The sequence below is a fragment of the Stenella coeruleoalba genome (assembly GCF_951394435.1).
Source record: "Stenella coeruleoalba genome assembly, chromosome: 5".
NCBI lineage: Eukaryota > Metazoa > Chordata > Mammalia > Artiodactyla > Delphinidae > Stenella > Stenella coeruleoalba.
The window spans coordinates 18757782-18777055 of NC_137150.1; the positions used below are offsets into that span (position 1 = coordinate 18757782).

Genomic DNA, 19274 nt, shown 5'->3' on the forward strand with positions numbered 1-19274 from the left:
GATATTACCCAGGCAGAAGTTAAGCAGATTTGACTGGTAAACTGTTTGGAGGAAAGCTAGCACTTTTTAAGATGCATTTTTTGGCGGGGGGGGTGGTGGTGGTGTGGGGAGACACCAATTATAGAATTTATTAAAGGATTACAAATTTTTTTTTTCTAAAGTGAAGTACTGCATGCCAAAATTTTAAATGTCGGTAAATGCAGACAAATAGAAAATCCGTAAAAAGTTTCAAACACTTCTTGTGGCTTTATCCAATCACAAACGCTGTTAACATTTTTATATCATTTCTTTCTCACAATAATTCTCACTAAATGATTCTCTAATTATTCACTAATAATTTCTCACTAAATAATTTCTTTGGGGCACCCTCTTTTAACAAAGCGTGAATGGCGTCCTGCTTTTGTGTAGGTCCCTGATCTAGGTACTATGTTTTACATGTCACTCGTCAATTCACTCATCCATCCTAAGTATTATTTTCTATCCACCACCTATCAATGATCACATGCCCTCCTTAGCCCTGCCATAAGCATGCAGTTTATCTGAGACCGTGCATACACACCCCCAGATGTCCTGGTGAAATTAGCTTTTATGCTGTGTCAACTTGTGTGGAATTTACTTACGACCACTCTGTTCTCTGAAAGGTTTAAAATGTATCCTAGAACACAGGCAAGGTGTGAAATCAGGTTTTTAACAGGGCACAAAAGCCACGACTAGGTGAGCCAGGAGAAGGGCCAGTATCTGAGCCTCCAGGCATTGAATTAAGGTAATAATTACTTCAACAGTAATGATTAACAGGAAAGTGCTTTGGAAGGAATCTCAGGAATCTATAGTGTAAAGCGCAAAGCATTCTGATGATCTCTTTTTGATAAGGTGCTGTGGTCCCTGGTCGTTAACCCGCCTGTTCTTCCCTCCTGTAGTGATGAATCACCAGCACCAGCAGCAGATGGCATCCAGTTCCCTGAGCCAGCAGAGCCACCCTCCTCAGAACCCCCCAGCAGGGCTCATGAGTATGCCCAACGCGCTGACCACGCAGCAGCAGCAGCAGCAGAAACTTCGGCTTCAGAGGATCCAGATGGAGAGAGAGAGAATTAGGATGCGTCAAGAGGAGCTCATGAGGCAGGTATGGCCTTCGGTGGGGCCTGGTGGAGGCTTCGTGGCCTTTGGTGGCAAGGCTGGTGGGTAGGTATCTACTTGCCATCGCATTAAAAGCCCTAAGCGCTGCTTCAGACTTCCAACATCTATTTGCATTGTCTTGAGAGCCAAACGTAGATGAGTACAAAGACTAGCTGTATCAGCATGGCTGCCTGTGGCTTTCACTGCTGATCACTAGAAGGAGAGAAAGAATACGTTCCAGCTATTTATTACTGTGTAATACATTATCGCAAAACTCAGTGGCTTGAAACAATAGCCATTGTATTATATCACGCCATTTCGTGGTCAGGAATTGGGGCAGGGCTCAGCTGGACTGTTCTTGTGCTGTACGTGATTTTGACCGAGGTCACTTAACGGTGGCCGACCGGTGGGTGGCCTGGCCTGGAGGGTCCAAGGTGGGTTTACTCAAGTGTGTGGCACCATGGAAAGGGCTGCTGGAAGACTGAGCATAGCTAGGACTAAAAGCTGGAGTATTTGCCCACGGCATCTCTAGCTTGGCAATCTCAGAGCAGTGGGACGTATTACATAGCAGCTTGGGTCTCTGCAAGAGAATGTTCTAAGAGACAGGAATTGAAAGCTGCCAGGGTCTTGGGCCTGGCTCTGGAAACTGCCACAGAGTCAGTTCTTCCATATTCTCTTGGACAGAGCAGTCACAGCACACCCCTCCACCCCCAATTAGAGCAGATAGCAGAGGGGATGGTCCACGGAAGAGATGACAAAGAATCTGCAACCATCTTTGATCCATCGTGGAGCATGAGAAAAAGAAAGGAAAATGTTTTGCATACAGACTCTGATAGAGTGCTCTGCAAAACCCCCTGGGCTTTGATCAGGCACTTAGTGCCATTTCCTCATTCAGTCAGTCAGTCAACAGAGTGTGTGTCCTCTGTGAGTCAGGCTCAGGGCCTCACTTCACAAAATAAAGAAAAGAAAATCCATGAAGGAGCCCACAGTGTTCTCTCTGATTCAGTGGCTTGGTCTGTGCAAAAGCAGAATTCTCTTCTGTGTTGCTAAACTCTTGTAGCCCATGCTTTCAGGTCTCATAAATTTTGCTGGCTGCATTTTGGGGAGGAAGGCTTCAGTTTATTGTTTTAATTCTTCAGACTTTGCCTTATGACTCACATGAAGCAAGATACACGGGTAGCTTCCTTTCCATGTGGACGGAAATGAATAGTTTTAACTGTTCCAGAAAGCTTTCTTCCAGGGGGCTGGGGGTATTAGGGTAAACACGATTTTTTCTTTTAGTTATATCTGATACTTTGAAAAATATACATTGACTGCCATAGGTAAATAATGTATTTCTCATCAAATAAATTCTAAAATACAAAGTATCTACACTGTATGAAGTTTAAAAAACCTGATGAATTAAAAGAATTCCTTATACATAGCCTTTGAAAATGTGGGAAATGAATATAAATTGTGCTTTGTTGTTCTGTTGAACTAGCCTCTAAATTTGAGGAATACAACTTTGTAATATAACCATCGTTGTGCTTTTTTTACCCTGAGGATTTATGTCTGAACTTTCACGGTTATTTCAGGGTAGCATTTGTTTATACTGTTTTTAGATATACAGTATCATGTTTCTTAGCAGGAAATGATTGTATTATGGTTTTCTGTCTTTGGATAATAATTCTATTTGGAATAATTTATCTATTTTATAATATAGAGTAATATAAATAGTATTATAGTAGCATTTATAAGTTTTAATGTTTTTTTTTTCCCCCGCAAAGAATGACTTATGTCTCAGTTTCTGCCTCGTTCTGTGTTTCTCTTTCCCCTACCCCACCTCCTCCTTTCCCACAGAAAGTATTTCTGAAAAGGGGTGGAGAAAAGTGCCCCAAATTGTTTCCTTTATTCCAACCATAGGTGCCTTTGAACCAGAATGTTAGTATTGATGGTTCATATTACAGAAATACCAACCAAGTTCCTTAAATGCTGATCCCTAGAGGCTGTGGAACTTGGAGTATTTTGCTGCATGACAGCGTCGACTCCACTGTACAGGACCTCGGGGAGGAACGCTGTCCAGATTTGCTCCCAGAGTCTCCTGTAGTTCAGCTTTGAATGTGTGAGCTTGTGTGTGTGTGTGTGTGTGTGTGTGTGTGTGTGTGTGTGTGTGTGTGGTTAGAGGAGGAGAAGAAGGTGGAATGGATTGTTCTGATGTCTTTTTATCTTTATTATGGATACAGGAAAAAAGGTCTAAAGAGACTTTTTTAAGTCGTGGCAGACGTGTTCCCCATCCAGAAGCAGCCTGATACTCAGGGTCAAAGATATTGTTTAAGGCCATACAGTAAATGGTGTCGGAGTGTTTGATGACGGTGGCTTTTGCCAAGATGTCTGATTGTTCAGGTGTGGATTAGTATGTGTATCACCTTTGTGGGTATTTTTTTTACTGCTTTCTTTTGGTGCTTTGCCCTTAAGCCTCACTATTTGTACTTAAGCCAGGGTGGGGCAGGGAAATGGATTGGAAGTAAAAGTGATATTTGGCTCACCTGTTTAGCCGCCTTCCAGCACCTGGTAGGAAGATAGAGGGACAGAGGCAATGGTGGTCCTGATGAGCTCTGAAGATTGTCTGTGCCATTTGTTCTTTCTGTCCCACTCCCTGTTCTACGTAGTCAACAACTTCCTGAATATCCTTTGCTTTCTGGGCACTTTGTAATTCCCCTGGCCTTCCTTTAGTTTGCAGGAGGGCCCTAGCTGTCCAGCCTGTCTTCTTGAAGTCCCTGCCCAGCAGGCAGGCCCTGCCCTTCCTATCAGGGGAGAATTTCTGGGAGAGAGGCCCCTTCCTAGGCTCCATCTTTATGATAGGAAAGGAGGTTGGTAAATTTTAATAAATAGAATGAATTTGTTCCTAATTCTTGGGAAGTCATCAGTACTCTGTATATATATATATATATATATATATATATATATATATTTTTTTTTTTTTTTTTTTTTGCCGTACGCGGGCCTCTCACTGTTGTGGCCTCTCCTGTTGCGGAGCACAGGCTCCGGACGCGCAGGCTCAGCGGCCATGGCTCACGGGCCCAGACGCTCAGCGGTATGTGGGATCTTCCTGAACCGGGGCACGAACCCGTGTCCCCTGCATCGGCAGGTGGACTCTCAACCACTGTGCCACCAGGGAAGCCCATTACTCTGTATATTTTTATTATTGTTAAATATATGATAAATGTGAAAGGTCCTTATGAGTTATATGCCATGTAAATATTATTTTATTTTTCCTTTTTCTTCTTCTTCTTCATCTCCTTCTCCCTCTTGTTCTTTTTTCTGTTTCTGTGCCATTGTTCCTCCAGGCATGTAGTCTGATGTTGTGCTGTGGAGAAAACAATTCCTCGGTTCTCGTTCCACAGTCTGACGTATACCTCACAATGCCGAGGGCTCAGATGTTAACTTGTCTCTGAAATCATGCCAGAGATATTAACAAATGAAGTTGAGGAAAGTCTGATTACAGATCTGAAGTGAACCTCCATTATTTCAGGATGGAAAATTTTTTTTTTCATTCCTTCTTTTATCTCTTCATTTGTTTATTCACCCAACATTTATGTTGTGGGAAATACTAAAAAGATAAGTGGGACATGGCTGCCTTCAGATAACTCACATTTTAGCAAAGGAGACAAAATGATGAACTCTAATCCAGATTGGTGGCCAGAAGGATAAATTCAAACCATTCCTTACTTCGTGGGGTCCCAGTGCTGCCATCTTTCACTTTCATAGCTGGAGCAGGGACCAGATGCACCAGAGCCCAGAGTTCTGTGAAAATGAGCATAAGGTGCTTCTTTCTTTCTTTTCCTCGTTCCCACAGGCCAACAGAACTCTGATCAAAGGGCCGGTGAGGTTTGGTATCTCCCCTGATTAGGAATCTTTTGAAGTAGAAGAGTTTTGTTAAAAACGATCCCTACAATTTAGCATTGGCTGCTGTAGCAAGAGTGGAACTGCTTGTATCTGATAATTGATGAATTATCTCAGAATGTGGCAGGTGCTCCAAGGGCTGGGGTGCCACGAGCCCAAGGGGATCCCAGCCAGGTCTGCAGTACGTGGCCTTATTAGGAAAGTGGAACTTTCTCTGCTTTCGGCGTCTGTCACAGACATTATGGAGAGTGAATTCTCATGAAAGACATTCTCCGTTGTCCGTGATAATCAGTTTTATTTTTGCTAAGTTTTCCAAAACGCCGTGAAGCGGTTTCAGGCTCATCTAAGAAACGGCAACCCTAGGAAAGAAAGCAATTCTCAGTTGAAGATGTACTTCCTGCTACCTTCATATTAGAAAAAAAAGTTAGAATTCAGTTTATGAAGTTTTTTTAAGTAAAAAATCGTTTTTAACTTTTAAAAATATAATTTAGTAGTTTTTTTGTTTGTTTTCTCTGACTGAGATGAGAGAAAGCATTTTACTAACTGAAAGAATTCAGACTCAAAAGACTTCATAATGGGACTTCCCTGGCGGTCCAGTGGTTACACTCTGCGCTTCCACTGCAGGGGGCACCGGTTCGATCCCTGGTCGGGGGACTAAGATCCCGCATGCCTCGCAGTGCAGCCAAAAAGAAAAAGAAAAAAGACTTCACAGTGTATGATTCCATTTATATGACATTCTGGAAAGGGCAAAACTGTAGGGACAGAGAACAGATGAGTGGTTGCTACAGTTAAGGATCGGGGAGGGGCTGCCTCCACAGGAGAGGCACTAGGGGGTTTGCGGGGGATGACACAGTTCTGTGTCTTGCTTGCAGTGGCTGCTTCACAACTGTATTATGTATTTGTCAAAACTTAGAACTGTACAGTTTCACAGAGTGAATTCGACTCTAAGTAAAGATAATAATAAAGTAAAAGTGTCACACAGAAAAGACAAAACACATTCATTGTAGTAAATGTTTAAAATAATCAAAACCAGGAAAGAATGTATGCATCACTTATACTCTTACCTAAAGAGAGCAGCTATGAAGATGTTGGTGATTTCTCTCCAGTCTTTGTATGTATCCATGTGTATTGTGTTTTTTAAAACAAAATTGGTAGTAGAGAATACTACTTTTGTTATCTCTTTTTCTTAATATATTGGGAAGTCATTTATTTATTCTGTATCAGCCATGGAAGTTGTGCTGTGAGTTTGGACATATCTATTCTAAGCTGCCTGGAATCCTTTCTCCAACGTTTCTGGACATAAATTTTTAAAATACTGTGAGCCACACGTGCCCACAAGACTATAGATTATTCTGCTGTTACAGCTTAAAAACCAACACAGTATTTGCTCAGTATCATAAAGGGCATGTTTACAACTTTACCGGAGGAAATGGAAAATTTGAGTAACTCGTAAGAAATTGAGAAACAGGCTTCGCAGTCCCTATTTACCCCTCTGAAAGAACAATTCCTTGACATAAAAACAGACTCTTGGCTTTATCTGAGGAGAGTATTTCGTTGTATTATTCATTTAAATATGAAGCTGGGGACCTTCTGCCTCAAAGATGATTTTAACCTCGAGGACTTCCCGTCAGCCTCCAGGGCCTGGAAGAGTCTTAAGTGAAGAAGCCTTCGCTCCCTCTGCGTTGTTGGGAAATGGTTATTATTCCCAGGCAGACTCAGCACTGCTTTTACCCCCATCCTTCCCTTAATTGAGGCTCAGTGGACAGGAGAAAGCAGCTTGTCAAACAAAAATGCTGACTAAGCCCGGCCTCTGGTTGCCAGGGCAACAGGGACAAGGGGAGAGGGCTTGGGCAGGAGGCCTCAGAATTCTTTTGGCAGGTCTCACAGATTTTTGTTGGGCTTGACAACCACTACCGGGTCTGGCCGGCCAGCTGGCCGGCCTCTGGCAGCCATTCCTGACCGAGGACCCGGGGGAGGGACACACCCGGCTGTGAGCAGCACTGGTCCAGGGAAGGTTCTGAGGTCTGTTTTTTGTCATGTGAAGAATAGCTATTTAGAGACGTTAAAAAGTGTCATATCATAGCCTAAGTAGTGGCTGCTTCATAGAGTCTTGCCTTCAGCACCTGGGGCTATAATTTCCTTTTAGAAAAGCATTTCAGAGAATTAGGTTTCAGGATTGACTGCAACATCAGAGGTCATGTTGTCCACCCAGGGTGTGGATCCCTGTAGAGTAACCTGGCTGTCTACGTTCATTCATTCATTTGTTCAGCATGCTCTAGGCACTAAACGCACAGCAGTGAACGAATAGGCTTGGTTTCTACCCTCAAAGGGCTTCCATTGTAACTGCTGTCAGTGTTCTATTTGCCTACAAGTCCCAGAAATAATCCATTTTCTGATAAATACCAATTCTTTTAAAAGGGGCCCAGGGCTTCCCTGGTGGCGCAGTGGTTGAGAGTTCGCCTGCTGATGCAGGGGACACGGGTTCGTGCCCCGGTCCGCGAAGACCCCACGTGCCGCGGAGCGGTTGGGCCCATGAGCCGTGGCCGCTGAGCCTGCGCGTCCGGAGCCTGTGCTCCGCAGTGGGAGAGGCCACAACAGTGAGAGGCCCGCGTACCGCAAAAATAAATAAATAAATAAATAAATAAAAGGGACCCTTTTGAAAGATATTATAAATCAAACACATTTAAATTTTTTATTTATTTATTTTTAAATATTTTTTATACAGTTTAAAAAAATTTGTATTGAAATACAGTTGATTTACAATGTTGTGTTACTTTCAGGTATACAGCAAAGTGTTCAGTTATATATATATATATATTCATTTTAGATTCTTTTCTATTATAGGTTATTACAATTTTTAAATTCATTTTTAAAGGTTTTTTCATTTACAGTTATTACAGAACATTGGCTATATTCCCCATGTTGTACGATCCATCCTTGAGCCTGTCTTATTCCCAATAGCTTGTACCTCCCACCCCTCATCTGTGTATTACCCCCAACCTCTGTACTGGTAACCATTACCTTGCTCTCTATACCTGTGAGTCTGCCTCTCTTTTGCTATATTCACTATTTGTTGCATTTTTTTAGATTCCACATATAAGTGATATTGTACATTATTTGTCTTTCTCTGTCTTATTTCACTTAGCATAACACCCTCCAAGTCCATCCATGCTGCTGCAAATGGCAACATTTTGTTCTTTTTTATGGCTGAGTAGTACAAACACATTTTTTTAAATGGAGGCTCACCAGGTTTGCACAAATGCAAAGCAGCTTCATATTTCGGATCTTGATAAGATCAGAGGTACGAAGAAATATTCCACCTCGAAATCCATTCAGCTATTTTTCTTAAGAGGAGACTATCTAAATTATATGATGTTTTCCTTAATTCGATTCTAAAGGATAACAGAGATTATGGAGCAACACAGGATTGCTATGTACATCCTGAATTAAAAGAGCATCAAACAGGCCATGGATAACAATTATGGACTCAACAAATGTCTTCCCCGAAGTGTCAGAGTTTCGACAGTCTGAGTCTGGCAGCTGAGCTTGTGTGATGAGGTATTTCCAAAGGGGAGGCTCCAGGAAATGTGACAGTGAATTTCTAGAATCCCTTAGTACAGAGTTAAAAAGAAATTTACACTGGGCGTGTTTTTTGTTTTTTCCTTGTAAAGGAGGTAAATAATTCAGTATTCTGCCTCTGAAGTCTGGGGAAGTTTCGGCAGAGAGAGCAACTTCTCTGCACGAGAATAACCGTTTTAATGTTAGGATTTCAAAATATTGTCTTTTTTTTTTTTTCTTTCATTTGTTTCTACTCACCCCACCCTTTCTAATTAAAACAGTACAATCTTCCATTTTTGTAGTATCCCTGGCCACACACACCTAAATCAAGCAGGCACCCTCAGAAGAGGTTATTGTCTTTCCTTTCAAGTACATTCCAGGGAGGGCCAGGGCTGGCTGGCGGGAGGCGCTCCCTTAGCCCGGGATGGACAGGGCTGCAGGATGCTTTCAACTGCTGTTGACTTTCTCACCTCCTCTCTTGATTTATTCCACAGGCAGGCTGCAGGCCAGTGGGGAGCTGGAAGGAAAGGAGGTTTGAAGTTTGCTTCCAGGAACACCTTCCTCTTACAGATGGGCCTTTGTCTTTCACACCCCTCCAGCTATTTGACACACCACCCCCTCCCCCAGCCAGTAGGAGAGGGTACTTGTAAACCCGCATGTAATTATTCGTTTTAGGGAGCTAGATGGAAGACCACAAACTCTGAAAGAGATTCCCAAGCCTTTATTTTGCAACAGTCTTTCCACCCCCAGCTTGGATGTAGAGAAAAAATAAAGTTGTGGTGGAGCAGGGTAGGGGTGAGGTTACCAGGGGCAGCTTTCCAGATCTTTCTGAAATTGGCCTTTAAAATCTGAACTTATAACTTTGCTGGATGTGCTTGTGAATTCCCAGGACACTAGCTCCACCCTTATACGTTGAAAAGGATCAGAGACTATGTCCAGTTCCATCTCTTTTCCAATTCAGAGAGGGAAACTGTGTTCAGGACAGTGAAACAGGCCACTTCATTGAATCCTCTAAACTGCCCGAAGGAGGGGGGTTGGTATTTCTGTTTTATAGCTGGGAAAACAAGCTCAGAGAAATGAAATAACATGCCCAAGTCCTATAGCCAGTAGGTGAAAGGGCTGAAAATTTGAGGTCTGCCGACCTCAATCTTTGGCTTTCCTCATAGTGTAGTGGCTATGACAACAGACTCTGGGGCCAGATCCTGGGAAAGTTGCTTAGTCTCTCTGTACCTCAGTGCCCTCATCCATAAAATGGAGACAGTTGGGTTGTCAGGAGGATGAAATGAGATATAGTATGTTAAAGCACTTAGGGCAGTGCTTCACAAGTAGTAAGTGATACGCAAGTATTAGCTAACATCTCCACCTCCTAAAACATTTAACACCATGAGTAAGTAGCTCATTCTAGTAACTGCCTCACTGTGCCAGGTTCTTGATAAATATGCTTTTTAATCTTTATAACAGCCCAGCAAGATAAATCTTATGTCTTTTTTTTTTTCTTTTTCTTCAGATGAACAAACTGAAAGGTTAAAAATGTACTCCAAAATGTTATAGCTAGGGAGTAGCTCAGCTGGGATTTGAGCTTTCATCATTCTGAATCCAAGGACACTTTTTCTCCTGTGCCAAGGCCTGGTCATATCCAGTAGCATTTAACCCTCAACAACTGCTTGAAAATTCCAGTGGCCAGTAGCCCAGAGAATTGAGAAGCAGCCAGTTCTATCACTGAACGAACTACTAACTACAAAGCCCTCCATCAGATCTGCCTCCAGTCTGGGGTAGAAGGAATCTTCCTTCTTCCACGTGGCAATCAATAATAGTTTGAGAGCCATGGTGTGCCACAAGTCTCTCTTAAACAGTCCCCTTGCTCCTTCGTAGGACATGACACTCTGACCGCTCCCTATCCTGATTTTTCTCCTCTGGTCAACCTTTGTAAAGATCGTGACAAAGTGTAGAACAATCTCCCCCTGCACATGGAGACTGGTAGGTCTAGAGAAGGAGTGCAGACGACTTGAGTTGGAAAGAAGGTTTGGAGCATGTAGATATCGGGGAGATGGACCCCATGAGGCTTGGCCCTTCTGCATCATTTTCTGTTGGAGTCTGTCTCCCCCTCTAGAATCCTTGAAGAGGCAGGACACCGTCTGTATTTTTCATTGCTGTATCCCTGTTGCCGAGAACTGTACTGGGCACCTGGTAGTCTCCATAGTATTTTTTTTTAACATTTTAATTAAATTAATTAATTTATTTTTGGCTGTTTTGGGTCTTCGTTTCTGTGCGAGGGCTTCCTCTAGTTGTGGCAAGCAGGGGCCACTCTTCATCGCGGTGCGCGGGCCTCTCTCACTGTCGCGGCCTCTCTTGTTGCAGAGCACAGGCTCCAGACGCGCAGGCTCAGTAGTTGTGGCTCACGGGCCTAGCTGCTCCGTGGCATGTGGGATCTTCCCAGACCAGGGCTCGAACCCGTGTCCCCTGCATTAGCAGGCAGATTCTCAACAACTGCACTACCAGGGAAGCCCTCTCCACAGTATTTTTAAAAAATAAATACAGGAGCAAATGAATGACTTGTTGTGGGGACTGAGGGAGACAGTTGACTGAGATTCGGAGCTGGGAGAAGGGGTGACGGCATTAGGAGAAAGCTTGACGTCAGCAGGAAGAGCTGCTTTGGGGCCGGGTGAGGAGTGTACTGTGAGACATGGAGTTTCAGACCCCAGCTGGATGCTTTATTTTGGACTGCAGGGGTGGGAAAGGGGCAGGTAGTGGTTTGCTGTGGTCATGGTTGTCAGGGAAGGCATCCTGGGAAAGGTGATGTAACAGAACCCCTAAGGGTGGGGGGATATGTCTTGATGAAGAGGGACCCAAAGTACCGAGGACTTCAGGAAACTGAAGACTTGTTTGGGAAGATAGGGTGGGTGGGAGTGGAAGGGACACTGGGAAAGGATCTTGCTGAACTGGAGTGGAGGTGGGAGATGAGACAGACCAAGGGGCTCAGGTGTGTCTCCAGCTTAGCATGTGTTATCCTGCCTGCACTGGCGGGAGCTGGGGAGGGAGCACAGGGTTAGGGCAGCTGCACTGCCAGCTCTGAGTTGGAGACCTGAGTCTTGTCCTAGACCAGCCCTGTTCAACTGTCCCCCTGTTTCCACATCAGTTCACTTAGCCCAGTGCCCCATCTGCAGCCTTTGCTTCCGCTTCTCCTTCAGTCTTGACTCCCCCATCTTTGTCAGACTAAAGTCAGGTGTTTGCCTTTCATTTCTGCCCGGGCAAGGGCAGCGGAGGTCACGTGGCAGCCAAAATCATACTGCGTCTGGGGTTTAATTTTATACTTAAATTTAGTTTCTTTTTTTTTTTTCTTTTTTAAATAAAAATCCTCCTTTCTTTGGACGGGGACGTGTTAGTGAGGTTAGTTCTTTTATTTCCAAACCTTAGATTTTGTATTGCTGTTTCAATTTATGAACAGAAATAGGAAACTGTTTTCATTCAAAAAAGGCTAGACCTTTAAAAATTCTAAATGTGGGGATTTCTCTGGTAGTCCAGTGGTTAGGACTCCAAACTTCCACTGCAGGGGGTGCAGGGTCCATCCCTGGTTGGGGAAGTTCCACATGCCATGCAGTGTGGCAAAAAAAAAAAAAAAATCTAAATATGGAACTATTATAAAACATAATTGAATGAAATGAAACTTCTCACCATTCTCCACTTACATTAAAAATCAATTTTATGTTATACAAAAAGGTTTACAAACCGCTCCTTGGTAAAATTTTAAAAAGTTATATTCTTAGCCTTGCTGACTCATGATGAACGTCACATTTGGTGTAATCCTTCCAAGGTGAAAGTTGGCCAGGAAAAGTTGTCAGACCATTCAAAGTGGGTCAGTTCCATGTGGTAGTGTGACTTTTAAGATTGTTTATTTGTGTTTTTGCTTTTGTTTTGTTTTCTGGGATTGGAATACAGAGCATAAGACGATAATAATACTTAGTTAACATTTATTAAGTGATCTCGTGCGCCAGCACTGCTCTAAGTACCCTATACGTGTTACCTCATTTTATCACCACAGCTGCCCTATTGGGTGGATGCTGTTATTATCCTCACTTTACCAATGGGGAACAAAGAAATTAGATAACTGGCTGGGAGATGGCATGGCCAGGGTTCAAATCCAAGCATTTGGCCCTGGAATCCCTGCCCATGACCACTGTGCCCTCCTGCCCATCTCCTGTGTTGGGAGCAGGAGAAACACCGTGGGATCATTTCATTAGGATGGAGTTTGAGCCTGGCTAGCTGGGATCTATATAGTAGACTGTTGTTTGACTCATACTTGTGGTTGAAGATGAGAATTGAATGATCTTAGTTAAGTTTTCCTTTTATTGTTAATTATAATTTAAAATACTTCCATTTGAATTCCAGCAATATTTTTCATTTCTTCGTTGAGTGAATATTTTATCAAGTGCCCACTATATGCCTGGGTTGTTATACACAGTGGGGATACAGAAGTGAACATGACAAATAAGGTCACTTTCCTCTCTTTACATTCTAAAGAGAAAGACAGACAGTAAATATATAAGTTATCATCAAGAACACTGAATGTAATCTCTGACGAGATGGCATCTGTTGAGACAGACATCAATGAGGGAGTGAACTTCAGGACGATCTGAGGAGAGTGTTCCAAGCAGAACGAAGAGTTGGAGCAGATGCCGGAAGTGGGAGGGGCAGTGGGGAGGGAGTGAAGGAGTGAGGGGGTCCCGTCCGAGACAAAGGAGGAGACGTGGACAGGGCTGTCAGGCAGGCTTTGTGGGCCACCGTCCAGGTGGGATAGGGAGCAGGTGGGTTTGGAGCCAGGGGCCAACATAACCTTCACAGTGGCTGCTGTGACTTAAGAATAATCTTAGAGTAATCTCGAAGAAAGTGTTGCCCCCTCGGAAAAGTTTCTAACTCAGACTGGCCTAATTTATATTGCAAAGTTAGTTTTGAGGTATATTCAACACCTTTTCTGTATTCTCTCTCCCAAGTTAGTCATTCGGAGGCGAAAATGATAGTGCGAGCCCCCTACAGGCAGAACGGAGCATTGCCTCTTATGATGCCGTGGAGGTCAAGTCCTCAAAGTAGTTAGGGAAACATCGATGCTGAGGAATGGAACTTCAGTTATCTCTCATTTTAAATAGAGGGGACAGACGTGAAATGGCACCATGACACATTTTCCATGATATATAATAGTATAGGTTCTTCCAGCTTTGGTTATTATAGTTCTTTTGAATTTCATTTATATATTTAGCCACACACAAGCATTCTTTTAAAATGCATATTGTATCTATTTGACCTATTCCCAGAGTAATTTAAATGAAGAGGAAAGCTTAAAATATCAGAAACTAGATATTTTTCTTATAATTTAAACGTTTTATTTTCATATGATATATCATTAGAGATGACAAATAATTCATATATACATTGTATCTATATTTTTTCCCCAGTGAAGTTCCAGAAATGATTCTTATTATATTGAAATGCAGACCACCTGGAAACTGCAAATTCAACTAGTGTTCTTAAGATATATGGTGATAAAATTGTGTCACATGTAAAGAAATGCAGCAGTCTCTTCAAGCTGTATGTTTAAATGGGTATCCGTTTAGGGGTACACTCCACATTTATTCAGAAAGTTTGGAGAATTGGAATATTCTAGTTACAGTTGATTTTTTTGGTTAATGAAGGTTATTGCCCAAAGGATCTTTGCATTTACAGTTTATAAAGGACTAGAAATTATATCATTGACTAGCTGTCTTCAGACTGTGTGTATGAGTCTGTTTGAGAGGTTGGTGGCCTCTGTGCTCTTCACACCAGGTCCAATCCCTGTTATTCTTGTGTGTGAGGCCTCCGAGTAAGCTTTGGTTGGAAGATAAGATTTCTAATGCACACTGCCTACCACATAAAAACAACTATAGGAAATAATTCAGTTTTTCTAGATTTAGTCAGACGGTACTTCCAAGATTGAGATTAAAATCCCCCTTAAAAAAAAAAAACTCCATTTTTTGGTTTGCTTTTTACAGATTACTGAATAAAATTTGTTAGTTAAGTATTTGATTATTTGCAGTCGAAATGAACAGAGGTGAACCAAGAGCCCTGTCTAGACAGGGTATTTATTTCAGTATAAGTTGACAATGCAGTTTCTTATCAATCAGGTCTTCATGGTTTATAAGAGTTATGCTACCATAACTCCTCAGAACAGTATAATGAACTCTAATAACCAAAAGTTTTTATGGCCGATGATTTCACTAGACTTGTCTAGACAGGAGTTACTCTCTAAAATCATTGTGTGTCAGGGCTGGAAGGGATCTAACACAGACACTGTAGCTTAGATGGTCTAAATATTCTGTTTGCCATTGTAGCCATGGTTTTGGGGTTTTGAGGGATGGTGAGACCAGTGATTCAGCCTGTGTGGTGGGAAAGCGATAGGCATAAATATGCCGAGGGCTTAACTTTGGTTTTGGATGCATGTCTAAATATATAAAAGTATTATTCTCTGGAAACAGCAGCAAATTTGAAAGGAATTTGATGTCTGGTCATGTTTGTCAAAATGGGAGAGACTCCCTAGAGGTTGTATCTAGAGAAAGTAATTGCAGTCAGATTTGTGACCTTTTGGATTGACTCTCCTTGGCAAAGTAGTGCTAGCTTAAAAAAATGCTAGTGTTTTAATTTTTGCTAATGAAATCCACGTGCTATCGAATAGTTAATCGTCAGTGGGATTTGGATTGCATGTGCATGGTGCCCCAAACTTCAGCCATTTTAGTCAACAAAATAATTAGTAACATAGAAAAACTGATTGACTAACAAGCTTTTAAACTGGTTGTTCTGCTCTCCTGGTTATTATTGATATCAAACTGCCAGATGTGACAATGCAGAGCCAGAACTCTGTAATCCCACTGCTTTACTGGCCTATAAGCGGCAAAGACCAGAATGTACCTGCTAGTCCAGAGGAGTCCAACTGCTTTGATTGACTTAGATTTGGTCTGAGCACCTGGGGTAAAAATAGTCTTGTCTCTGAGAAAGTGTCTTGAGAGGCCCTTGTATGATTTGGGTTTTTTTTGGTGGGGGGTGGGTGGGTACAGGCCTCTCACTGTTGTGGCCTCTCCCGTTGCGGAGCATAGGCTGCGGACGCGCAGGCTCTGCAGCCATGGCTCACGGGCCCAGCCGCTCCGCGGCATGTGGGATCTTCCCGGACCGGGGCACGAACCCGCGTCCCCTGCATCAGCAGGCAGACTCTCAACCACTGCGCCACCAGGGAAGCCCTGATTTGGGTATTTTAAGCAATTGGATGGGTTAGATAGTTGCTATGTAAGTGCCTTGAGGGCAAATATTGCATGAGCTTCTCATTAACTTTGTGAATGTGAGAAAGTGACTTATATCTATAAGATTTCTTCAGAGAAAGAACACTAATGATTTCCTGATGATTTTGATGTATGAGGAATAAACATAAAGCGCTTTTGTGTTTGGTGAAAAGTTTTTATGCGAAGCATCCTTTGCTCCGATCCTTATGACAATGAAAGAATCACTGTTGCCTCTCCCTCGGACTGTCACCTCTCTGTAGGAAGCCGCCCTCTGTAGACAGCTCCCCATGGAAGCCGAGACTCTAGCCACGGTTCAGGCTGCTGTCAACCCACCCGCCATGACTCCAGACATGAGATCCATCACTAATAATAGCTCGGATCCTTTCCTCAATGGGTAAGTCAACATTTTAGGGCCACTTATTTTTGCTTTCTTTATTATGTGGTTTACAGTATAACAGATCTTTGTTTATGTTGGGAAAAGCTGGGGAGCTTGGAGGATGGGGTTAAGATAGAGGGAGGATGTGGAGGTTTAAAAAATCTCAAATTCAAAAATTGTTGCTATGGCATGGAGTAAACCCCTAGTCAATAATTTGAAAATGGGGATGAACTTAACGATTTCAATGGGATGGTGTTGTATAGTAATTATTTAGAAGAATCTTGTGGTTTTATGTAGCCAACAGGGGATAAAAAGCATGTCATATGGCAAATAAGGGAGCAACACAATTAAGAGGTGATGTTTGTGGCGAAATGTGAATAAGGTCTATAGTTTAGTTAATAGTATTATACATTGTCAATTCCTGGTGTTGATCACTGTGCTATGGTTGTGTACCATGTCCCTGGGGAAGCTGGGAACAGGATGCACAGGAACTCTGTACTCTTTTTACATCTTCTGTGTGATTCTAAAATTATTTCACAATTTAAAATTTTCATTAAAACAAAAAGGTGTTGTTTTAAAATATGAAATATATGAGCAGAAGGAAAAGGTGATTGAACCAGAAATATCTTCATGAGTAGAAGTAGTCAACCTTAATTGTAGCCTTTTAAACCCAAATAAAAGGCAGTATTCTATTTCCTGTGTCTTTTCTGCCCTTGCAGAGTCTTCTGGCAAACAAGCAAATACAGTTATGAAAGTTATTAAAAATAGAGAGATGAAAACAAACAGTAAGGGAAATAATGAAAGAAAGGTGTTTTTAAATGATTGATTTAAAACTACTTCAAACGTACAGAAGAGTATAAAGAATAACTTAAGATTTACCCGCGTACCCAACTCCCACATTTTGCATATTTCCATAGATCTTATTTTTTTTTGAATAAGTATTACAATTAATACTTAAACCCTTCCCCACCACCACTGAAATCCATTTCTTTCCCGTCTTCCCTCCCTAGTGGTAGCCACTATTTGGAAATTGTTGTGTATCCATCACACCCATTTTTTTTTTCTTTTTTCATCACACATATTTTTATATTTCTTATTGCCTGTTAATGTCTGTATCCAGAAACAATATTCAACTTCGTTTTCGGTTTTGAAAAAGTGTACATAAATGGTATCATTCTCTGTATGTAGAATGGTGTTCAAATTGTTATTTTGAGATGAAAAGGGAATCAGTGTCAATTTAGTATGAATGGCCAGGTTTTTTTTGCTTACAATTTATTAATTTCACTGACACAGGGATATATGTTTCAAAATTAAAAGGAAGTGCAAAGTCCACCTCCCTTTGTTATCTGAAGATCGGGCAGGTTGACAGAACTACACTAGTTGAGGATCTTCATGACTGTATTTTAATTTTGAAATTTTTTTCCGTCTTTTGCTCTGCAGGGGGCCATATCATTCGAGGGAGCAGAGCACCGACAGCGGCCTGGGGCTAGGGTGCTACAGTGTCCCGACGACTCCGGAGGACTTCCTCAGCAACGTGGATGAGATGGACACAGGTAAGAGCCAAGCCTGCGAGGCCTTGCAGTAGGTTTGCACTTTTAAATTGTCTCTTTAGTCATCTCAATTCGTTTTTTTTTTTTTTTGGCTACACCGCTCAGCATGCGGGATCTTAGTTCCCTGACCAGGGATGCAGCCTGTGCCCCCTGCATTGGAAGAGCGGAGTCTTAACCACTGGACCGCCAAGGAAGTTCCCTAGTCCTCTCAATTCTAAAATCCAACGAGAGACACTTAACCTCAGCAACAACATAAACTAACAGCTGAAAAGCCACTGGAACCCAGGCACTATTAATAAACTCTAGCCCCTTCTCCATAGTTTATACAAATATAGTTTTTTTTTTTAATTCCAGGAGTAGCCTTTTATTTTATTTTGTTTTATTTATTTATTTTTAACATCTTTATTGGATCAAATGTAGTTTTATATATGGGCACAGGATTTTAGTTTCTGCTTTTTTCTTCTCTCTCCCTCCCTCCCTCCCTTCCTTCCTTCTGTTTGTCCTTGCTTCATATAGCCCTTTCCTCACAATTGCATTAACATACCACTGTCTGCTTTGCCATTCTTCCACAGTGGAATATTTATGCTTTTTTCTAGCTTTTGGTTGTAATGTACAGGCCACCAGTATGCAAATTTTTTCATGTCATTAACTGCATTTGGGAAGTAATTGGCAGTGGGCATTTGGAAAGTTAAGCAACTCAGAGGATTCTAAAATGTCAGCTCCAAATCCTAACATGGTAACAGTGTCCTCCCTCAGCAGTTAAATTTAACATAGTTCCTGGCCTGCCCTGCTTTCAGGCTAGGCCTCAGCTGGCTTCCCGGTTACCTCCTTTTCACCATTTCTCTAGGAGCGATGCCTCCAAATTTGGTCTAGACTTAATTATCAAAGTCCTAAACTCCCAGAAGATATTCTGAAACCAAAATTAAATGACAGCTAACAACAAGGACCTACTATATAGCAGAGGGAACTATATTCAATATCTTGAAATAACCTATAATAGAAAAAAAATCTGAAAAAGAATATCTATATAAATATCTATATCTATATAAATATCTGTATCTATATCTATATCTACATCTATAGATATACAACTGAATCACTTTGCTGCACACCTGAAACCAACACAACATTGTAAATCAACTATACTTCAATTAAAAAAAAACACCCTGAAAATGGACTTAAAAAAATTAAATAATAGCTGATGTATCCCCTCTTTGGAGCTGTTCATGCAAGTTTCTCCTCCATCCTCACTGTTGAAAGAAAATCGTTCTGTGATGAAATGATTGCTTTCCCCAGTGCCCTTGTCCAGAGCGCCCGTGTTTGTTACCCTCTGCTCCTCGATGACTGCACTTTGTGCTCTAAAACTAAACGACTGCTCAGACAAAAGTCAAACTCGGCCAGAAGGTTGGAGCAGCTGTTCCGGGCTCTCCGTGCAGCCCGTCATCTACTTGTTGAGAGAATTGCACAGACTGTCTTGTGAGGAGTCACACAGGAATA

The 19274-nt window shown here is 42.0% G+C and overlaps 1 protein-coding gene across 1 annotated transcript in view; it reads left to right on the forward strand.

The window, feature by feature from the left end:
• Nucleotides 1–19274, forward strand: part of WWTR1 (WW domain containing transcription regulator 1) — a gene marked incomplete at its 5' end in the record, with an annotated part of 131974 nt that overhangs the window by 106039 nt on the left and 6661 nt on the right. The window contains 3 exon segments of the mRNA XM_079922615.1: nucleotides 918–1120; nucleotides 16112–16245; nucleotides 17668–17780. Coding sequence (XP_079778741.1) covers nucleotides 918–1120; nucleotides 16112–16245; nucleotides 17668–17780 — 450 coding nt within the window.